Source organism: Dermacentor variabilis, chromosome 4 (assembly GCF_050947875.1).
Source record: "Dermacentor variabilis isolate Ectoservices chromosome 4, ASM5094787v1, whole genome shotgun sequence".
In the NCBI taxonomy this organism is placed as follows: Eukaryota; Metazoa; Arthropoda; class Arachnida; order Ixodida; family Ixodidae; genus Dermacentor; species Dermacentor variabilis.
Window position 1 is genome coordinate 73426792 of NC_134571.1, and position 18989 is coordinate 73445780.

An 18989-nucleotide genomic window follows, 5' to 3' on the forward strand; every position below is an offset into this window, starting at 1 on the left:
AGGAGTAGGAACATTTATTTAAAGAAAAGAAAGAACAAGCAGGCAGGAGTGCTACGGACGTGTGAGCAAGTGTGCGAAAATGCACTGCCAAGAGCTTGAGTACGTGCTTTATGCAGCTACCTGCCAGAGCCCGTAAATATCATGCGGTTCCAAATGGTGACATTGGTATACAGCTTCCACTCATTCCTGCCGTTTGGTGTCGTTTTTAGCACATCTGTCACCATTATTGCATTGTGCTTGATTGCGTGATGTGACAGGGAGGTGCGCTGACAGCTCAACGACTCAATAACACAATAATATTTTTTTCCTTCTCATTTTGTACAAGGTCTCGCCGCGAGGAGCAAGGTGCAAGCCACACAAACCTGCCGCAATGGCAGGTTTATGCGGCGCTTCCTTAATTGGGACAGGCGGAGCTCGCAGCACACTACAAAGGTAACACACACTTAACGTGAACAGACTTATTATATTTCATTTATTGAATTTACGCACCAGCCGAGGCAAGAGACGCCGTAGTGGAGGGCGCAGGATTTATTTGACCGCATCGGTTTCCTTGACGTGCAATAAATGTAAGCATATGCTGCAGCGTTTGTGCATTTCGCCGCATCGAAGTGCAGCCGCTACGTGCGGGAAACGAACCCGCAACCGCGTACTCAGCAGGAGAACATACCCACTTCGCCACCGCTACGAGTGACGTTGACAACTAGAAATACAAAAACTCTCGTTTACTTGACAGCGAAGCGGATCAATATCCTGAGAGGCGAAGAGATGACCCCAGAAGACGGGGAACTCGCGCTCTCCGGCCAAGCGACGCCCTCGTCAGCCAAGAACTGACGAATGACCTTCTTGCTGTGCGAGCTGTACGCCGTCACGTCCATGCACGCATGGAACATGGCTAGAACTTTGCTGCCCACCGGAATGTGCCTGCATGTCCAGTGACCGCACTCGTTGGAGCATCAGCGTGCACGTAAAGCGGCTTAAAAAAATTTCGTCCAGCACGCGTAACGCCTTAAAGCAAGCTCCAAGTCTACAAACTTTACACTAATGTACACACAAAACCAGCTGAAGATTAAAAAAAGAAAAAGCCGCGCCCCCTTTTCAGAACAGAGACTCTATACACTTGCGAAGTTGCATGGATAGCACTGCCGTGTCAAAGGTGTATAGCGCCAACTTCTCACCAACAGCCATATACAGCGTGAACACAGGGACGCCCGGAAAGTGCAGAGCGTGCTAGACTTTCTCTGGAAATGGGCCAACACCACGAAAAGAAGGCTTTAAGAAAGCCCATAGCTGTTACTTGAAACGTCACGTGGCTCCTCCGCTCCTCTTTGGGAGAAGACAAGGAATGTCTTTTGCGGGCGCTTGTTCATGAGAATGACAGAGAGCTGACATTGGCTGTGAAGGAGGCAGCTCGCCTTTTCGCACCATTGTATTTGCGACTTTGGCGGCTGCCACTAAACCCCCTTTAAAGATTCTTATCGCACAACGCTCGCTAGATGACGCTTTGCGGTGTTACTTTATAAAACCAAAATTTCCTACGAGGTCTGGCGAAGAACGTTTAAGCAACATTTTTGAAGCATTTATCTAATCAAATAGGAACAAGCTCGGATGTATTCAAATAAGCTGATTCTAAACGCGCCACCGCACATCTCGTAAATGCTGCACATGGTGCGCTCTTCCTGCACCGAAATGTTTTGGCCAGGCGCATGAAACATTGGAGTGAATTCTCGTGCAGAAGGTAACTACGTCCAAGCATTGATACAAAGAAACTGAATGTAACGAAATAATTAATATAAGGAAGTAATTGTAGTTCTTGTTGAAGTTCTAATTGAAACCTATGGGTTGATTGAAAGTTGAGCACGTAGTTGGGGTTTCGTATCACTGAAAGGCCAAGCGTGAATATATGCACACTAGAAACGAACAGGAGAAACACAAACACCATGTTTTAGTCTTACTGACCGAGGACGCGGAAGAACACAAACTTTAGTGGTGCTACGGAGTAGTTGGCTTTTGCATCAGCTTACTCAATGGTCACTGACGGCACACCGTTGGGTTTCCAGACTGCGAATGTAGACCGCGAGGGCAGGTAATCGGTATTGAGAAATACTAGACTTAAGTTGCAAATGTTGGTCCTCCTCCAACTTTGTTGTAGCATTGTCTTGCCATATTTGTGAAGAATGTAGTGCGCTATATAGTCCTACTATTATAGAAGCGACTCCTTCGAAAACCACGGGTCCAAACTGTGCATGCAGTTTTGCCGCGTCCAACGTTATATAACGCTTAACGAGGCAATTACCGAATCTGTATATATGAACCTGTCCATGACATTAGGCATTTAGAAAAATGTGCACCCAGAGTTTTGGCGCAAATCAGGCGCATTTATTTCCCGTTTCGAGAGAGAGAAATGCTGCGTCCGTCGTTCTCGCACTGTGGACAAAGGAGAAGGCAGCACGTCGTTTTCAATTCTCTATTATTTCAACACTCAGTATTGATGAACGCTCTTTCGACGCTATACAAATGAAACGGTATAGCTGTATTCTCGTTTCGAAAAGGGCGGCGCTATCAATAATTGGCTGGGAATGTTCAGGCACCCCGGCTATCCAGGAAGAAAGAAGATTAGAGAGAACCTGGACATGGCTACGAGATGTCTGAATTGTACATGACATGTCTGTGACGGTGCAAATACTCGAGGAATACGTAGCTGCTACGTGACCAATGTCTCTGCGACAGCGCCCTCTTGCGCTGACTAAAATAGACGCATGGCTATTGCTCCACCAATCTCACCAGGGGGGAGAGACGCGGAACGCTTCAATGTGTAAGAGGCATTCTCACTGCTCCCTCACCTGAGGCCAGTAGTGATGGTTTCCATGAAGTTGCGAGTGAAGTTCAGCACGATTTCCTGTCGCTTCGACGTCGACTCGTCCCGGTGGTGCGGCTTCCCGTAAGCCCACGCGGAACACGCGAACGCGGCGAAATCCTCGCAAGGGTCGATGCTAGCGTTCAGCCGGCCAGCGAACAGGTCTGCATGTCGAACGCAGTCGGCGGTCTGGCAAAGTGTCGGGCTGCCACCGGAGGTATCATCTCCACCGCTTCCACCGTTGTACCGGAACAGCGAGTATATGGACAACGCCGTGGCCACAAGAAGGATGATGGAGACGACGATGTGCGGCAGCTTGTCGACAGCCGAGAAGCTCAAGGACCTGTTCTTAAACGGTGAAGGCGTCAGGGATGGCGTCGACCGCGGCGTCAGCACCTGTGCCCGTGTGCGTGAAAGATAGCAATTGGTCCGAGCAGTCTGGGCGGGGGTATTCCCACCTAGTGGACATGTCCATTTCGCCTGCTGCTGAAGTTCTGATTGGCTAGGGGCGCCTGTCTCCTTCTGACACCTACTTCACTAGCAGACGAAATGTACATGTTCGCTAGGTGGACACTTACAGAATACACTCCCCCTCGCCCCCCGGGTAGTCGAAAGCCAGGTCATCTATATGTGATCAGTGTGCTGTTTACAAACAGAGACACTGGTAAACTACCAGTCGTCTCCAGTGAAATAGAATGCGGGCAAGAAAGACAATGGCGAACCACAGCAGTGTGTCAAAACAAAAGACCGCAACTTTTCAACAGCTGTCCGGCGTCGATACTCACAAATTTACAAGTAATGTTTCTGCTACATTGTCCGACAAATAAAAAATGCATCTGCTTGAGCACGATACCGATTTCTTTTATTTGAAAACGTAAGGAGAGGTGTCCCGTTTATTGAACCAGCATGCTTTTTTTTTTCTGACGCAGCGTAGTGATAGGACGGGTCACCGAAAGCTCGTTTGACCGCACGCTCACTGCTGGCACATCGCTCGCAAAACTGTCACTGCTGCCACGTCGTTCGTAACTGTCTATCGCAACGCTAGAATTTAATGACGCGTTCCACTGGAAGAAAAGAAGCACTCAATAGCGCAACTATAGTGCTCTCTCAAGAGTAGCTACATTTCAATGGGCGAACCGGAGCAAAATCATTGTTATTCAATGGCAGAACTGGATCAGTTTGACGATGCCGAGAGCAGCAGTATAGAGCAGTTCGATCAGCTCGCACTCAAAGAGCGGAGTCGAAGAAAGCCACGTGACGCAAAGGCTGCATATACTTTGTTTCAACCATTAGCCATGGTTCAGCCATTTTGTTTTGTTCAGCGACGTAGATGAGCTCGTTCCCGCATCTGCTCGCGGCATTGCTGATCGAAATGTGCTGCTCCTCAGCAGTATACGTCTGACGCGTAGCCTACCCATTTCGGAGCCAGAGAGCGCGGGCGCTCGGTTGCGACGGAGGGCAACGACGTCACTACTGGCGCAGCCAATTGCGCGCCTCTTTTAAAGCGAAAGCTTTACTGGCCGCGAACTTGCGATTTCGCAGTGGCGGCGCTCCGAGAAGGCGCATGACGTCACAACGCGCGCCTCGCCGCGGATATTTCTCTCTCTCTCGCTCCCTAGTCACTACTGCGCATGCGCCACTAGTAGCAGCGAGCCACAGGTATTCCGCCGCTGCGCAACGCCGCGCCTTTTCGCCTCCGCTGTTTGGTATGACGTCACACCGCGTTCCTCGTCGTTGCGCTCGCCTCTGCTCGCTCCGCCAGCTGCGTCGCATGCCTGATAACATGTCGGAGGATTGAAAAGGAGAGCTTGCGTGCGCCGCAACCACAGTTGAGGCGGCAGTATGGACGGCGACAATTCTGATAAGCAGGAGGAGGCCTGGAATCGACATCGGAACGAGAAGAAGAGGAAACGAATCGCCCAGGAAACAGACGAACAGCGCGCCGAACGACTGGCTAAACGCCGCAACATAGATAGACAATCAGACTAACCTGGACTTGCTATCAAGATTAAGCAAGACTAACCATGCTATGCCCTAGCTTTCTCTACGTATATCCTGGCATAGCCCAGCTAAGCCACTGCCAATTTTTTTCTTTTTTTCGCGCATGCGCATAGGGTTATTTCGGAGGAGTTTTCGACGTACAGGCGACAGATCGGACGAATCGGCTATCCATATACAGCTTCGATGTAAAATAACGTCCGGTCGTACTGAGGACTTCCTATATACAGGGTACGCGTCGGTGCGCGGTGCCCCTTAGTGCACCGTATGACATGCAACTATCCGAGATCGCTGCAACTGAGCTGAGGGCAGATCTGCCGGCTCTATTGTCTGCCATACGCACAGTAATCAGGATGCGTGGTAGCGAAATATTGGTTAGCATTGAACAGCAACAGCTATACCTAACTTAAGCAACTCCTGCCCTTTTTTGCTACATCAGCGCTAGTATATTTAGTACACTGGATATTTAATGCCATTGCGCAAAACGAATGGTTTCTTCAAGCTTCGTGATCTTGGGCAGTTCTGGCGCAAATACCGATTAAGCCTGCCAGCACATTAATAGCAGTTAAAAATTTAAATGCCGCCAGCGCCTTCGTTGTGAGAAATCGAGCTTTACTTTAGGGGTGGGGGGGTGCAACAAATCTGTTCATAGAGGAGTTCAAGGTATCCCGGGAACCATTAGCGTAACATTTTAACTCCCCATCGATGCTGAAACCGTAGCAGCAAGTAATCCAAAGCAGCGATTTCTTCTGGGCTTATCCCAACAGAATTGTAGGTCGTACTAAGAAATGCACATAATTACGACCGTGTCGAAAGTCCTGACTTTACACTGTAAGGGGACCGGTACATCACTGTCCTTTGGACAGCGCGATGTCCTTGAAAAACATAAGGAGTCGAAATATGAAGTTTCTTTAGGCAGGCCCCACACTACGTACGCTATAGTCTTCAGATAATAACACTTGTACCTACTGACCCCCGAACCAGTACCAGGGGCTGTCAATAGTAGAGTCTATGGAGATGACGTTTGGTGAACAATAAAAAGAAGAGAGCTGATGACCGTCAAACGCGTGATGTAATGAAAAATGACAGCCTTCACATTAAGAACCAGGAAAAGGAAAGTATGGGTTAGAGTGCAAACGCGACTAGATGGTTTTCTAGATGAAGATGTAGAGTTGGGCAGGTCATCTAATGCCCAGTACAGATAACGTGCCTATTAACAGAATGGGTGCCAGGACGAGTGAAACGCAGTCGACAGCGACAAGTGATGAGATGTAGGGAGAAGACTAAAACTTTCCATGCCGTAGAATTAAGTGCTTTGAGGTAAGACTGAGGCGACTTGACACTGGGTGAGAGGCTCTCGTCCTTTATAGTGAACTAAAGACGATTAGGATGGCAGACAACTGTGCATATGAAGTGGAACTCCGCTTAAAAGCATGTTCACACTAGCGGCAAAAGCATGCCGCATGCCGCAGACGGCAGAACGAGCCAGCATTGACATGGCAACACTCGTGGGCGTCTTTGCCGCCGCGGCAAGTAGATGATTCCCTATAACTTGGAATAGATGCGACTGTGATCAGCGGTGTTGAGAGAAGGCGATATATTTCCTTGCAGCATTTGCCCACGTGGAGGAATCGGTCGCTCCTCATGGGCCTCCCCGATCATGTGGCCCGCGGCGAAAAATAGCTCCACGGCCTATAAGCGGCACATACGCGGCGCGTATTTGTGTGGACGTGCCCTAAAAGCAGTCAAAGTCGCACGTACCCTGAGCGTGACCGATCCGAAGTACGCCCGCTTTCTAAGCGGGTTGAGGAGCCTGTCCAGCAGCGACGGTAGGTTGGCCATTTCCCTCAGGGCCGTCTCGGGTTGCTGGTCGGTCGTCGCTGTGATGTGCCCGGCTGTCTCACTTAACGGTGCCACAGCCGAACCAGAGATGATCGTCGGCGCGCCTTCGTGGTCTTGGTTGACCGCTCCATCAGTAAACTGGCCACCGCACGGGTCGGCGCCCCCTTTGGCGGCCGGGAACTGCTTGGACGTGTTCATTGAGTCTTGGGCATACTGGCCTCGTCTAGACATGCGATTCCACCAGTTCGCGCCAAACGTGTCAGGCGCCTTCGCGTTTCGAGATGTCGACGTAATCAGAGACGGGTATTTAGCAGCGGAAATTAGGGTGGCAGCAGCGCTCGGTGTCGAAACTCCATGAGAAGATTTCGTGATAAGCTCCGGAGGTTCGTGCGGTGTGTCATCGTCGTCGTGCGGCTTCTGTGATGCCAACGACGTCGCGTCTTGCGTTGTTGAGTGAGGTGGTGACGACGTTCCTGCGTGCGGCGCTTCAAGAAACGTTCCAGGAAGATCTGGTGTTCGTTCACCCTTCGCAAGTGATTTGGATGCAGTCAGGCGATCGACTTCGTCCAAGCATTCAGCAATCTCTTGTTTCGGCGAGAGTCTTGCCTTATGTTGATCGGCCGAAACTGTAAGTGCAAAAAGATAGCGTCAAATTATGGACACGGAGTCTTTAGTGTATATTATGTGCCAACACTGCGACAGTAAAAGTCAGCTAGGTTTACTAAGCACAGCTAGAATGAGCCGTCGGCGACACTATTAGACGCGCTTTTCATGAGAATAAAGCAATGACACACATTTTGCACTCTTCTACGGGACATCATCAGGGCTTCGACGTAGTGTGAAATTGTACAAAGGATTACGAAGAGCGCCTTTAAAGGCAAAGGCAACGTGACGTTCTGGTTAATAAAGAAAGTGAAGCTCCAGCGACTGTCCCGACGAAGTGAAACGAAGAAAGGTAATTTTGATTCAGGGTGCATAGAAAAATAAACGGAACGTCTACACTGTGCGAGCTGGAGCGGTAAAGAAGCTCCTGCTGTTGTGATGTGTCGCTGTTGCTGAAGTTTATTCTGTGTCGTAGACGGGTGGTTGACGTAGTGGAAGCGAGGAGGCCCTTGCGGTACAAGGGTTCCATTCTCTGAGCTCGGCAACGCAGAGGTCTCATGAATACATTATCCTTGAAAACGATAAAGGTGTACCAGTATGCACAACCGAGATGCCAATAATGCCTATGAAACGGTGTTTTTACTTCATGTCATGGACGACATGAAAAACTTACAAGAGGCTAAATAACAGATCCTTCTTTCAAGGCAGCGCGTAGTTCTGTGTTGAACTGTGCAAACTGCAAGGCGTGTTGCCGTCAGCTTTCACAGCGGAAATGTGCGAAAGGAAGCAACCAGCGATGCACAACTATAGATTTGGCATGTTGTGAAAAAAGATGTGCCGGGTTCTGTATATATTATGCAAGTCAGTACATGATGCAGCACGAACGATTCACTTAGCACCCTGCTTGCATGTCTTGACTAATAACGCCGTCACATACTCACTTTCAATGTTCATTTAAATCGAAGATCATTGAAATCTGCGAGCTCGATTGACTACCTACCGGGAGCCTGCTCAAAAAGGCCAATAAGGCACATGCTTTGGAATGGCAATTGGTTGCATTATTGACAGCAGCAGTGTGACCGTGGCGGTACACGCTAGCTAGTACATGCAGAGCTAGTTTGAACACCCTTTAGAGCGTGTTCTATGCAGCAGATGGGAGCTGGTTTCAATTGTGTCAGTTTATAACATTGAAACAATGAACGTACTTTAATGAACGATGGCATGGTATAGCGCGTAGGTAAGTGGGGCTTGAACAGAATGTGCGTGGTTACATCTTAGTCTTCCAATGGCCGAGCCCAGTTCGACACGAAGGAAAATTAGAACGTGTTCACCTTTATTCCTGGCTATGGAAAGTACATTTGTTCGACAAATGAAGTGTCTAACTGACAAATGAAGTGTCTAATTGAAGTCCTGTATTTGGTATAATTGTATACCGCAGAGAAATCGTTCCAGCGTGTCATAAACGCTGTTGTAGGCCATGAGTTAAGTTTATACCTGCATAAATCAGAATTTACATCATATATATATATATATATATATATATATATATATATATATATATATATATATATATATATATATATATGATGTATGCCACATAATGGATTACGATGCATGGTTTGTTTCCAGCCAATCGGATGTGGCCATATTGCACTGTGGGACATTTCCCTTGGGTAGCGTGAAGTCGTCCATGTACAATAGGTACTGTGTGCTCTTTTACCGCTAGATTCGAGCATGCTGCATATAGCGAGAGGAGGTGAGCCCCTCTAAGACCGTACCCACTGCGCAACCAACAGTGTACGGTGGCAGATTGCTATGTGGTAGTAAAATACCACGCGAAAACTGTCTACTCTCTTGTGCTCATGTATCCTAGCTGGTATGTCAGCCCATGTTATAAAGAAATGAATGTTCTTTTCCCTCACGGTTCTTTCTTTTAACTTTCACGGTTATGAAAAAAAAAACTTATTTAAAGATAAACGCGGAGAAGACTGAAAAGAAGTTCAAAGCAAAAGATTGAATAGAAAAAAGATATATATACAACAGTGAAGTAGAGGGACACAAAATAAAACTGGCGCAGCAGGTGAGCCCGACTGTACATCGTCAAGGGTCCAAAATGCACAGTACAATGTCCTGCAGGCGCAGAGAGATGCAACAATGCCAAGGCGACAATGCAGTTCCATTCCAACCCACCACTTCTTTCTTACCGCAGGAAAATGTCTTGTTCTCATTTATTAAAGGCGTTAAACGAAAAAGAAAAGTCTACGGTTTTCAAAGAGCATGGTAGCTTGACATCTGTAGCTGGAAATCCATTATCAGCTATGATGTGCAAACATATGCGCGATGAGCATAAGTGGGATAAATGCGCCTAACACTGAGTGCTGGTGCCTCGCTTGCTACCGGGTAGAGGGCCCAGCGATGAAAACGATGAACGCAGCCGGTCTGCAGAAGGCGAGCCTAGCCTCGGGACGTCGGAGGTCCCGGAACAGCCACGCTCTGCGACGGTGGGTTCGTGGGAAGGCTTGGCCCCGCCTATATTGGCGGACGCCGTTGATTCGATGTCCCTTTCTTTAGACCGGGGCTCCTTGGCTCTCCCTGGCAGCACAGCCTACGTGTGTCAAATGATTAAGGTCTCGTACTTGTGATTTCAGACTCGTTTAATAGCTGCAGTGAACGTTAAGCCGAAGCAAGTGATTGGTCTACAATCGTTCCCCTATTTTACGCCACCAGTCAGTTCAGGGTGTATCTCTGCTAGAGCTACTAATTCACGCCCGTGCTGTTTTTGTATGGAGCGCTTTTTTGGCAGATGCTCATCATCATGCATTCAAGCGCTATGTTCACAAAATGCGTGCAAATTACAAAACAGTAATCTGTTTATTTAGTCTCTGTTGTAAAGCACCGCAAGGGCATGAATGACAACTCATATTTGACGCCTAAACTTACTACACATTTAAGTACTCGTCGCAATCGAAAAAAAAAAAGAAGTGTCCAGTGTTGTTTTATGCAGGGTGCCGGAACGAAATGTTTTTCGTTCTGGTTTTTGTTTCCTACCGCTGAAAAAAAATGTTATGTTCCGGTTCTGTTCCGGAACGCAAAAAATAAGAGAGAAAGAATTATCCGTATCGCTTCCTAACGGTGTTTGCTTGCATGCAAAATATTTTTGAAGCAATGCAACGATAAAAAACAAGGGCCCTGTAACGTAAAACTATTCCAATATGTTTTTATTCCAATCTCTTGACGTCAAATTTGCGTAACCGCTCACGCAAACATCGGGTGGTCACCCGCAGAGTTGTCTCAACAGACCAATCAAACGCTCTCCATGTTCATAGGAGGTCACTTTTGTTTGCTTGAAAAACAAATAACATTGCCTACACTGAGCGGCTTGTCGTATCTAATTGGCTGACAAAGGCGAGGAGAACGCTCAAGTGAAGAGGAATTCAAAGGGGCCGAGCCACTGTACTGAATATCAATGAAGAGGGTGGCGCCAGCGTCTGTGATTGGTCCGCTTTCCCTCACTTAGCTTACGGTGGCTCGTAGACAATCGCGGCGGCATGCAACGGAAGCTTAAGAATGACGCTAAAACAGATCATCAGCAAAAGAGAGTTGGCAGAACGAGGCCGTAAATGTGCCGAAAGTGCTCGAAAACGTTACATGGCCATGTAAAAAGTTTTATTACGCGCAAATAAACCCATGCTCTCCGGCAGGTGCGAGTAGCCACTGCCTGAGCGATCGGCGGCAGCCATCTTTTATTCCTTTCGAAACGGGGCATCCTGCGGCTATTGAGAAGAAAATTCAGTTTTGTTCGGCGTATTAATGCATCTTTAACGCGTACACGTCCCTTTGACGCGGTGAGTCTTTGCGGTTTTGTGACGTCGCGTGACAGGCAGCTGAAATGGGTGCAGCCCATTTTGACCAATAGCCGATGCTAATGGCGAAAAGGCGTCGAATCAGAAATGACTATTTTCTTTTGTTCTGTCAAATCATGCATAATCAGTGTGTACACGTCATATCAGATGGGAAGCTATCGCGGTGTTCGTGACATCGCGTGACCGACAGGTGAAGTGGGGGTGGTCCAAAAAAGTTTTCGACCAATCGCGGAGGGCTGATTCCAGAATTGGAACAGAAAAGTTTGGAATAGCTTTATGTTATAGCGCCCCAGTATTAAGTTTTCTCATTTAGTGCCTTATGGGTTCTGAGATCATGCTCAGTGCCTTGAGTCAAGGTAGGGAGCATGATCTCAGAAGCAGGGGTGGTGTTCTGTAAGAGTTCACCTAGTGGACTGTTCACTTCGGCAGCTGCTGATTGGATGCAGCTGTACGAGAGAGAAGGAGACGAGTGGCCCTAGCCAATGAGCAGCGGTTGAAATGAACAGTCCACTAGGTGGACTCTTACAGAATACCCCCGAGCACGTCATGTTGTATACTCGCCGAAATACGAGAGCGCTGTACTAATAGAACCAACTTAAACGAACATAAACTCATGATAAACCTTCAGTAACAAAGCGTTGTACCCGTAGAAAACGAAACGATAAGCTCTTCAGCGCGCAAGTCCTCGGTTTTCCTACGATACCAATTTGCTAATACACCGAGCGACAGGCTTAGATCAGTGGAGCGCTAGACCGGCTATCGCTCGCACTATCCTTGCCCGAGAAACGCGTTAATGCTGATGCTACCTGACGTCTGTTGTTTCGGATTGCCTACTTACCCCTTGAACCGAAAAACCGATAGAAATATTTTGGTTTCACTCCTACAAAAAAAATCATAAATAATGTTTCCGTTACGCTGTAGTGCCATTAAAAAATATTGTTTTTTTTTGCGTTTTTGTTCTGCGTTTTGTGTGGCGCATAGAGAGTTTATGTGGTTTATTCTCGTGCCTGCCAATGCAAACTATGAAGCAGAAGCTGGCGGTGGCTGAAGGGTTGCGTGGTGGTCCACATACTCTCATACCATCACCAGTGCACATCGGTGAGGGCCAATGCCTACGATAACGGCAACTGAAGCCCTCTGAAGAACCTGTTGCATTGTTTTAAGGATCTCCAACCAATTTTATCATACGGCAAGCGATATCCACGTAGTTATCAAGTACGTGGATATTGTGTTATTGTGCTAAGCCGGACTAGTTGCTCGAACGGGGGCGAGAAAGCGCAGTGAATAGCAATGCGGCTAAACATAAGGAATACGCAGGCACGTACCCAGGATATTTTTTTCAAGGGGGGGGGGGGGAGGGGCTGCTCAAGGTAACTTTTCTATGCAAACAAAAGGAAGGGTACCTTTACTGGTACAAATTTGAATAATGCCCACCATTTGCCATAAATACGCGTGCACCCACGAAAGAGAAATGAAATAAGGTGTGTCTCACAGGTACGCCCTGTGGCGTACACCTCTCCTCTACATCACAAACAAGGAAACGCATCAAACGGACTCGGGCAGGAAGAATGGCAGGAAGAAGCGCAGGAAGAACACTGCCAAAAGAAGTAAACAAGCGAAAATGTAAAATGAAGATTTCTAGTTGCGTTTTTTGAGTTATCTCTGGAAAAATTAGAGAAATATATTTATTTGCGGAACAATCACAGTTCATTTTGATCCCTTGTTTACTGCTCTACCAAGTTAAGTGACAAATCCCACTCGTATTCTTATTTGGGAAGTTGCGTAACGATGCGTGTCCGCCAGTCCCGTACAGCCGCGTAGAGCGCAGGGAGCTGCGGTTCTTGACGTACTGCGCCCACCGCGGAAAGTTAGAAAAACACCCACATAAGCACGTCACAGAAGTTGCAACGTCAGGTGGCTCGATTGATAACTGTAGAAGCGTCATTCAAAACACATGGAATCCTTCTCCACTTCCGGCAGCGTTTTCTATACTTCCTTTTTTAAAGAGAAAGATAATGATCCATGAATATTTTCACAAATAACATTTAAATTTGTTAATCTTCGCTTTTCCTTCCTGTCTAGCTGTTGTCTCGGGTCCCTCCCTTAGTAGATCGCTTAAATTCTCACCTCCTTCGTACTCTTGTTTCCAGTTACGAATTTTACACGAAAAATGCCATACAATTAGGAAAGAAGCAGACGAGGCAACGGGTGACATTCACATTGCTATTGGGTTTAACGGTTATTGCAGGGATTGATTATGGACGCTGTTTCGCATGCTTTTATTTTCCACCTCATCTAACCCATATAACGGGTTAGATACGTCTAGAACCGCAGCGCCCTGCGCTCTACGCTCTACGCGGTTGTAAGGGACTGGCGGCCACGCGTCGTTACGTAACTTCCCAAATAACCATACGAGTCGGTTTTCTCACTTAACTTGGTAGAGCTGTGATTGTGAATGAACTTTTATTGTTCCGCAAATATATATATTTCTCTAATTTTTCTGAGGATCTGCCAGCGTCGCGGTGAGCGTGCCACTCGAGGAAATAATGAAGCAAAAGTTGAACGCAAGTGCCGTTTTCTCCGGCTGCATATAGGCCAGCTCACTACGAACTGATTCCATTTCCTGGTCCTTGGATCAGCCTAAACAAAGAAAGTTGAACTAACGAAGCAACAGCGATGCGCGCGTGACCGTTGCAATAGCTGGCGACAACTGAACGCATCTCGAGTTAATCGCGTGGGCATCGAATCGACGAGAAAACTGGCCTTCACACCCCAGGGGCTGCTTATAACATACCGCCATACAAAAGGAGTACAAAAGGCAACAAAATGTTGACCGCCGAATAGCTGTCAAGTCTCAAGATTGACTTGGTGGCGATTTGGGAATCTGTGTGAGAAGTGGTGGCGGGGGAGGGGGGTGGGGTATGCCGCTTAATATGGGGGGGGGGGGGGGTGAACCCCATGGGCACCCCTTTGGCTACGTGCCTGGCGATGCGCCAGCTTTTTATAGCGATAGTGCATATTGGACACTAACGTCGCCGGCGCCGTGATGTTACGAATATTTCTGGGCATACGCATGACCCATGTTTAGCTATGCCGCACATGCAAGGTCAATGCTACATTATTCAACCGCCCAAATTGCTCGAACAAGCTATTGTCTTCTTTTCTGATACTCATCAGAATTTTTGAGGATTGCAGCGTCCAAACAAAAGAAATGAAACATTTCATTCAGAGGACCTTGCTCTTCATCTTAAATCTCAGTTGATTAAGAACTGTAAAACAATATTTGCTCATAATCCGAACGTTATGTAACTTCACTAGCATAGATCTTTACGGGCTGCTCAGTGCCACCTGTGCGATGAAATCACAGGCTCTACATGGCGCGGTAAAGCTTTCAAGCGTGCCAGAAATATTGGCACACCAGCACATATGGCCTGCGCATATAGTCGCACCTACGTCTAGTTAGAACACCACTCGAAAAGTGCAAGCACCAAACTAAACCTGCCCATCGTGGTCAGTGCTTCGTCCTTCGGCCAAAAACCAGGCAATATGCGGCGATATTGTCACACAGCAGCCCAACAGTGCTTCTTGCAGATGCAAAACCTCCACACTCCCGTGGTGTTTTTGGCTATAGCGCGGTAATCAATTTGGTTGCGTTCATCGCTCGATGACGGCTCCTATTTCGACATATTTAACAGAAGCCATCTGTTGCGACCAATGTTAATGGGCACGTGCTTGTGTAGGTACTGAGACTAACAAATTTAGTACTACCTCGAGCGAGTGCGCGTCGCCTTTAGTGCAATTCGAAGGCTGTCACCGTGACGACGCTCGCTGTAGAACTCATCGACCTTTTTACGCTGCATGTGTAGCGAAGGATTTGAACAGATTACCTCTAGCACAGAAGCCTGATAATGTAACAATTACGTCACGGACGTAGGCGTTACCGCTGGCAAGCCAGCGACGGACGCATGCCTCGAGAGGCGGAATCACTGCAATTGGCAGCGATTGTGCATGATTCGCAAAGCCTCGTTGTTTTCTGCGTTTAGAAACTTGATAGGTTGCAATGAAATTTAGGCCCCTAAAGGCAGATAAAGCGAAGTAAACGAAGTCACAAAAGCTATAAGCAACAATCATGCAGATTATAGACAAATCCATAAACCAACCATCATTATACAACATTCTCCCGTGGTGGCTGAACGATCGCTGTGCCAGAGTTCCTGCGAGTAATTTTTGTAGGAAATATGCACGGCTCATGCGCTGACAGTTCGTGGGTCTTCAGAGACGCGGATTGAGTTGGCCTACAAAAACGAATAAGCGAAGTGGACGCATCTTCAACGCTAAACTCAGTCGTCTTTAGTAGCGGAGCAAACGCACAGTTCTTGTGAATTGACGGTGCTGCCGCCCGTTACTGGAATGAACATTATTAGCACACTACGTCGCGTTCCTACTAAGGCACCAAGCGTCGCAAGCTAACGTTATATATCACAAATATATAATATTTCACGTAAAGCGGAGCTTTCTTGCTGAGTTCGACATACTTTCTCGTGCGTATCTGGCCTCGAACGCCGAACTCGTTTAACGGGTTGGTGGTGCCATCTAGGAACAGTGAAGTGAAGGAGTAGCTTACGAGCACAATTAAGTAACACGAAGCGGTGAAACCATTTCATGTGGCGGAACGAGCACAAACGCCGCCGTATGCGCGTGGCTCACGTCAACTGCCGCTTAAAATTACAGCCTGCGTACGCTTCCTCGATATTTGCAAGCCCCTGCTAGCCGGTGTGTATGAGACGACCGCTTCGGTCCTCTTTCATTTCTATGTCACCGCAATGAATCAACGCTGAGCTTGCGTAATGCGAGTGCAAGTGGGCCGAAGCCGAACATCGTCGGTATGCCGCCACCCGCTGTGGCGGCTTGGTGGCTTAGCCGCTATGGTGTTGCGGTGCTAAGCACGAGGTCGCGGGATCAAATACCTGCCGCGGTGGCCGCATTTCATCATCATCATCATCATCATCATCATCATCATCAGCCTGGTTACGCCCACTGCAGGGCAAAGGCCCCTCCCATACTTCTCCAACAACCCCTGTCATGTACTAATTGTGGCCATGCCATGCCTGCAAACTTCTTAATCTCATCCGCCCACCTAACTTTCTGCCGCCCCCTGCTACGCTTCCCTTCCCTTGGGATCCAGTCCGTAACCCTTAATGACCATCGGTTATCTTCCCTCCTCATTACATGTTCTGCCCATGCCCATTTCTTTTTCTTGATTTCAACTAAGATGTCATTAACTCGCGTTTGTTCCCTCACCCAATCTGCTCTTTTCTTATCCCTTAACGTTACACCTATCATTCTTCTTTCCATAGCTCGTTGCGTCGTCCTCAATTTGAGTAGAACCCTTTTCGTAAGCCTCCAGGTTTCTTCCCCGTAGGTGAGTACTGGTAAGACACAGGTATTATATACTTTTCTCTTGAGGGATAATGACAACCTGCTGTTCATGATCTGAGAATGCCTGCCAAACGCACCCCAGCCCATTCTTATTCTTCTGATTATTTCCGTCTCATGATCCGGATCCGCCGTCACTACCTGCCCTATATAAGTAGATGTATTCCCTTACGACTTCCAGTGCCTCGCTGCCTATTGTAAATTGCTGTCCTCTTCCGAGACTGTTCTCCTCTCCAGTTCAGTGAGCATGCATTGCAATTGGTCCCCTGAGTTACAGGGGACCAATTGCATTTCGGTGGGGCCGCATTTCGATGGGGGCTAAGTGCGAAAAAGCCCGGGTCCCGTGCATTGGCGGCGCGTTAAAGATCCCCTAGTGGTCAAAATTAATCCGGAATCCCCTACTACGGCGTGCCTCAATATCAACGCGTATCTTTGACACGTAAAACACCAGAATTACATTCCGGTGCGCCACCAAAGCAGCCTAAGCTCGCGCCGATAGCTTAGAGCAGGCGAAGTTAGTCGCTAGCGAACGACGTTCTGCCCAAACGAAGGAGCACAGGCCGGCCATCTCTTGGAGCAGAAACCGACTACCGATACTCAGCGGCGTACGACGGCGAATGTAACTGGAGCCGTTGCTAACCCATACAACGCCGGTAACGCTAACTTCTAGAAGCATTTCGTCAACGACCCCTTTGTCAACTATTGTAGCGTCTGCGATCGTCTTTGGTTTCCTTCGGACGTTCATCGCTTCTGAGAGAGGTTCGCAGCCCCGCGAGGTGCCGAACCATCTTTAACAAGAACAAACTGCCTCGCCTAGCTCGCTCGAATGCCTCCATGTACCCGCCGAAGCGCTTGCCTCCGCTGAATGCAATCAGCTCGTTTCGCCTCGCATACTCTTCATGAGGACTCGACGCTTTCAAAGGGGCGGACGCACCGTTCAATATGGCGTTGTGGGCCAAATCCTTATGTGTACAGGCACACATGCTTCATGAACCTGTCGCTCCAAGAATGCTTCGTTTTACGTAGATGCCAACTGGAGTTAAGTTTTCCTGTTTCTGTTTATTTTTTTCTTGTTTGTTAGGTTAGGTTAGGTTAGGTTAGTTAACGCTTTGCCACTCGGTGCTTCCAATTGCACAGTGCTTCTCTTGGCCCTTGAATGCAATGTTGTCTTCACCGATTGCGACTAGGTTGCTAGTTTGCAAACACTGCCTGAAATGACTGGGCAGCGTGCCGTCAATCTGACACATGCTCTGGCGGCGCGCACTCACCCAAATTGTCACATCTGTCTGACTGGGCTATTACTGCGTAGATGTAATTATATCTACGGTAACTATATAAGTATGTGAGTGCAGATTTACCTAAAATTCTTTCCGGGTGGTTCGGTGTAACGCAGTTAAAGAAATCGCGCGTCAAAACAAGGATACATTAACTCATTTCTTTTTTTGTATACCTGTCCTAAGGCCCCGTTTTATTTATTAGGCGTATCAACAAACGGAAGACGACAGGCAGCGTTCCTAGCGAAGCAATGAGGTCGACAGCGTTGCAGCCACATCTCTATCCCAATGCGGCATGGAATATGGTGCACCGTTAGTGATATGGTGCTTCGTGGCCCGATTGTTTTGGGTACTATCACTGTGAACACCCACGTCCATGACGACACGACCGTACAGCAGAAGAGGCTGAACGATGCTAGACGACAGTTATCCTTTTGGAAACTTGACGTGTGTACTTCGGAAAAATTTTGCGTGTGTGCGGCCTTCTAAAACTCATCTTTGAAAAGCTTCGTCACTGGGCAGCCCCTATCTACTTCCCGCTCCTGTTTACGATGCTCACCTGGGGCTGTCCTTGCGTAGTGCCATTCTGCGCGTTGTCCTGAGTGTCCGGCACTTTCTTGAATTGCCCCCGGAAGGATCGCGCGCTTTGATGGCGAGCTTTCTTGGAGCTGGACTCTGCGCCCAACTTCGGGCGCCGCAGCTTCTTGTTTTCCTGCGAAACCACCGACAATGAAGAAGCCGCATCCTTGTTCGGCTCTCCAGGGGTCAACGGCGCGGACAACGGATTCGCGCCTCTGTTGCCAGCGTGAGGAAACATAACCGAGGACACGGAGAAAAAAAAAAGCAACCGTACTGCGTGTCGTCGCTTCTTCTTCATCTTCTACGTGTCTCACGCCCGCACGCCGTATTGGTGCCAGGCTTGTATTTCCATTTTATTCTTTTTTCTTTATGAAATGCACTCAGCGCGGTAACAAAAAAGAAAAAATAACGTCCTTTACTGAGCTGCCATCGCATAAGGAATACCATACCATATCATACCATACTGAGCTGCTTGCCAGCACTTCTCGGAATATGCTTTAGGTTTCGCACAGAAACAGCAACGGAACGCTTAAAAGCCGT

General features: G+C 48.0%; 1 protein-coding gene across 1 annotated transcript; it reads right to left on the reverse strand.

Moving 5' to 3' along the window:
* Positions 1–587: 587 nt before the first annotated feature.
* On the reverse strand, positions 588–18705 carry LOC142577820 (uncharacterized). Its single transcript, XM_075687264.1, has 5 exons — positions 18430–18705; positions 9695–9902; positions 6614–7320; positions 2841–3250; positions 588–921 (listed from the first exon to the last, which is right to left on the reverse strand). Exons 1-5 carry the CDS (start codon positions 18685–18687, stop codon positions 723–725), a joined length of 1782 nt encoding a protein of 593 aa, XP_075543379.1. The 5' UTR covers positions 18688–18705; the 3' UTR covers positions 588–722.
* Positions 18706–18989: the final 284 nt, after the last annotated feature.